At 36.1% G+C, this 3,894-nt stretch overlaps 1 protein-coding gene across 1 annotated transcript; it reads right to left on the minus strand.

Annotated features, from left to right (window-relative positions):
- Positions 1–1,720: 1,720 nt before the first annotated feature.
- On the minus strand, positions 1,721–2,700 carry LOC129779913 (uncharacterized). Its single transcript, XM_055787684.1, has 4 exons — positions 2,522–2,700; positions 2,261–2,461; positions 2,101–2,187; positions 1,721–2,035 (listed from the first exon to the last, which is right to left on the minus strand). Exons 1-4 carry the CDS (start codon positions 2,582–2,584, stop codon positions 1,766–1,768), a joined length of 621 nt encoding a protein of 206 aa, XP_055643659.1. The 5' UTR covers positions 2,585–2,700; the 3' UTR covers positions 1,721–1,765.
- Between the last annotated feature and the right edge of the window lie 1,194 nt (positions 2,701–3,894).

The following is a 3,894-nucleotide window of genomic DNA, read 5'->3' on the forward strand; positions in this document are numbered from 1 at the left end:
TCCGTTCCTTCGAGAACAACAGTTTATCGGTGGTTTAGTAAATTTAAAATGGGTTGTACAACCACCGCAGATACACCTCGGAAGCACCTGCACCTGGAAGACCAAAAGAGGCCACGAATTCAGAAATCGTAAAACAAGTCATCGACTCGTTTTGAACGATCGTAAAGTTACGCGAGTTAGCTGAGGCCCTAGGCATTTCAAAAGAACGAGTGGGATACATTTCGCACGACATTTCGGACATGAAAAAACTATACGCGCGATGGGTGCCGCGTTTGCTGACCGTCGACCAAAAACAGCGACGTATTGATAGTTCAACAGCCGGTTTGGGGTTGTTGAAGCGTAATCGAGAGGACGAGAGGTTGAGGAATAAATATACCTTTGCCCAAAAAACAATAGTTTTCATAAAAAATTCCGGGACTTTTCAGTCCACGTAGTACGTACGAAGTACAATCTTGAATGAAAACAAATGGGGGAATGTACACTAAGGTGCCAATGAATGGTATGGGGAAAAATCGACCCTAAAATTTCAAAAAGTTACCCTATACAAAATATTCACCACCTCGTGAAAACACCCTATGCCAAATTTCAGCTCAATCGGACTTGAGGGAGAGTGGCACAAAGCGGTCAAAGTTTGAGTTTTTTGAAAATCGAAAAATCACCCAAGGGGGAAGTAAAGGAAATGGGGGTTTTCGAAAAAAAAAATTGTTATCAAATGTCTTAAAATGGCATGAAACGTCGAGAGCTAGTGTCATCTTGGGTCAAAAATCGGTACTCTGAGATTTTTTTTGGGAATACGAAACGAAAAGTATGGTTTTGGGTGCCAATAAAAATAGTTATATCGATTTCTCATCCGGAACTTGCTATGAAATGTTGATTTGCACGATAATATACCCTGCAAAATAATAGCTCATTCGCACTTCATCTACTGGTGTCGCAGACGTTAAAATTAGAGTTTTTTGAAACCGGAAAATCACCGAAAAACGGGGTTTAAAAAAATTGTTGGTGACAAATGTCTTAAAATTGTATAACACGTCGAGTTATCTCAAAAAAATTTTTTTGGCAAAAATGTATTTTCAGTGCCAAAAAAGCTTTTTTTTGAGAATAAAAAATTCGAGATAACTGTAAATCTCGACAAGTAATGCAATTTTAAGACATTTGGCATCCATTTTTTTTGAAACCTCGATTTTCGATTATTTTTCGTTTTTCAAAAAAACTCAAATTTTAACGTTTGGGACACCAGTAAATGAAGTCCGAATGAGCTAATATTTTGCATAGGGTATATTATCGTGCATCAACATTTCGTAGCAAATCCCGAATGAAAAATCGAGATAACTATTTTTATTGGTGCCCAAAACCGTACTTTTCGTTTCGTATTTCGAAAAGTCTATGTCCCAGAGTGCCGATTTTTGACAACAAAAAATTTTTCGAGATGACACTAGATTTTTATAGACGTTTTATGCCATTTTGTAACATTTGGCATCAGAATTTTTTTTTTCAAAAACCCCGTTTTTCTTTCTCCCCCCGTGGGTGATTTTTCGATTTTCAAAAAACTCAAACTTTGACCGCTTTTCGCCAATCTTCCTTAAGTCCGATTGAGCTGATATTTTGCATAGGGTGTTTTTTCGAGGTGGTGAACATTTTTATTGGGTAACTTTTTGAAATTCGAGATGACCATTTTCATTGGCACCCTAATGTACACTGAGCAATGAATAGTCTTCAATAATAATCTAGAATAATAATCTTATATTCATTCATCTATCTTAATTTATACATAAATCTTTTTCGATAATAAGTTATGGATAAAGTTCAATTCCCAACCGTCCGGCTTAGTGAGAACCCTCCAACGATAGATTCGTGTATCCGATTCGTAGGAAGCCTCATTCTTCGTGGTACTATCGATGTACAGTGTGCGGCTTACACTTGCTAAAAGTTTCTGCAGGTTGATCACTAAGGCAGCGGTGCACTCGGTACCGTAGTTCAAGTATTCTTCGAGACGATTGCGAAAATGCTCCAGCTTCGCGCGACCTGATTTCAACTACAAGTTTTATATTTTAATGTTATTAGCATGGAATTACTTTCAGTCCTCACATGTATACTCACTTCAACAATATTCGGATGCACCAACCTTGGTGCATTGTGAAAAGCAAAGTAGTGTTCCCTCAACTCATCACAATTTTCAAAAAGTTTCTATGAATACAAGAAATTTAAACATGACTTTTGAATGTGTGTATGTATTATTATAACAAAAAAATCTACTTACCCCACAACAAAATAACTCTTTGAAAAACTGATTGTGACACTCTTCACGTTTGATTTGTCGGAACTTAGAAAGCAGCAAACTCAAATTGGTTTCAACCTCTCTCAGATGCCGCTTGAAGTCACGTCGATATAAAAGTCGCTGCTCAACGATATTCTCATACTCTTCCAAGAAATGTTCCACATCAGCACAAAACTTTGCGAGCTGTAAAACAGTAAGACCCATAAGTTTCTATCCTACAATGTTGGTTCTCTGTGGTCACACATTGCGATATTTATCACTATAATCCAACGTTCGCTTCCGATAAAACGGTCTGTATTGTCTCATAACTTTTCGTACTGTTTTGAACTGTTCGAGGGTGATCAGCTCTGATAGCTGAAAGAGTTACTGCTCTAATGATCACAAGTTTTGCTATGTTCTACACGGGAGAAACAAACTATTTTGGTATGGTGTGATTCTTACTGAGACGACGATTCGTTTGATGAATTGTCGATTAGATTTTTGGCACAGGTTCACCACATCGAAAATACAAAATAAAACAATCATTACCGGATATGATACAACATTGCAGACAGTTACATGTGATATATTTGAGTAATTATAAACAGTTCAGTCGTTAGTTATGCTCACTGCAGTTTTTTTTTTGAATTATGGTCATTATGTGCGACTTATTATTCAAATGTCAGGTTGTGGTCTACCAACGTTGACTGTATTAACGAATTATTAGATAATAAATTTAATGTGAAATTATAAAACAAACATATATAAATATATAAATAAAAAAATATTGGTTTCTAAATAATTGATAAGTGAAATACTATTCTCTTTAAATTCTATTATTAAATATCGGAGAATGTTAGAAGTTTTTTTTCCACAAAAAAACCCAAATAAAGTATTATATTTCTCAAATACCGCGAGATATAAGACCTACTACTAGCGGAAATAATATTAAAATATAAATATTAGTAATATGAAATACCAAAGTTTTAGTTATGTGTCACCCAACAAAAAAGCATTAGCTGTTATTGAAGTAATCAGTTAAATAATGATCGAACAATAGCATAAGGTGCTTAATAACGGGTATTTTAATAGGGACACTACAAAAGTAGACCAATACAGACAGCAAACGAAGTCATATGTTTTCCCGCTCTCTTGACATTTCTCTTCAGTAAGGTTTCCCATTTCATAATGGAAAGATATACGATCCAACAACGAGTCGAGATTATCAAAATTTACTACCGAAATTCGGAGTCAATGGTCTCAACTTTAAGAGCGCTACATCCAATTTATGGTCGTCAAAATCGTCCTGACAGATCAACAATTGTCGAGTGTGGAGAATATTGTTGACGCTAGCGCATCAATTAAGGAAGACCCAAATCAGTATGTTACAAGTCATTCTCAAGCGTTGGTCATCTCAGATCTTGGCCTACATCCTTACAAGATCAAATTGACACAAGAACTGAAGCCGCTTGCCCACCAGAAGCGTCGAATGTTCGTGAATTAGGCTGAGCAACAACTTGAAAATGATCCGGATTTTCATCGAAAAATCATTTTCAGCGATGAGGCTCATTTCTGACTGAATGGCTTCGTCAATAAGCAAAATATACGTTATTGGTTAGGCAGCAATCCACACATAC

This window comes from Toxorhynchites rutilus, chromosome 3 (genome assembly GCF_029784135.1).
Source record: "Toxorhynchites rutilus septentrionalis strain SRP chromosome 3, ASM2978413v1, whole genome shotgun sequence".
Lineage (NCBI taxonomy): Eukaryota > Metazoa > Arthropoda > Insecta > Diptera > Culicidae > Toxorhynchites > Toxorhynchites rutilus.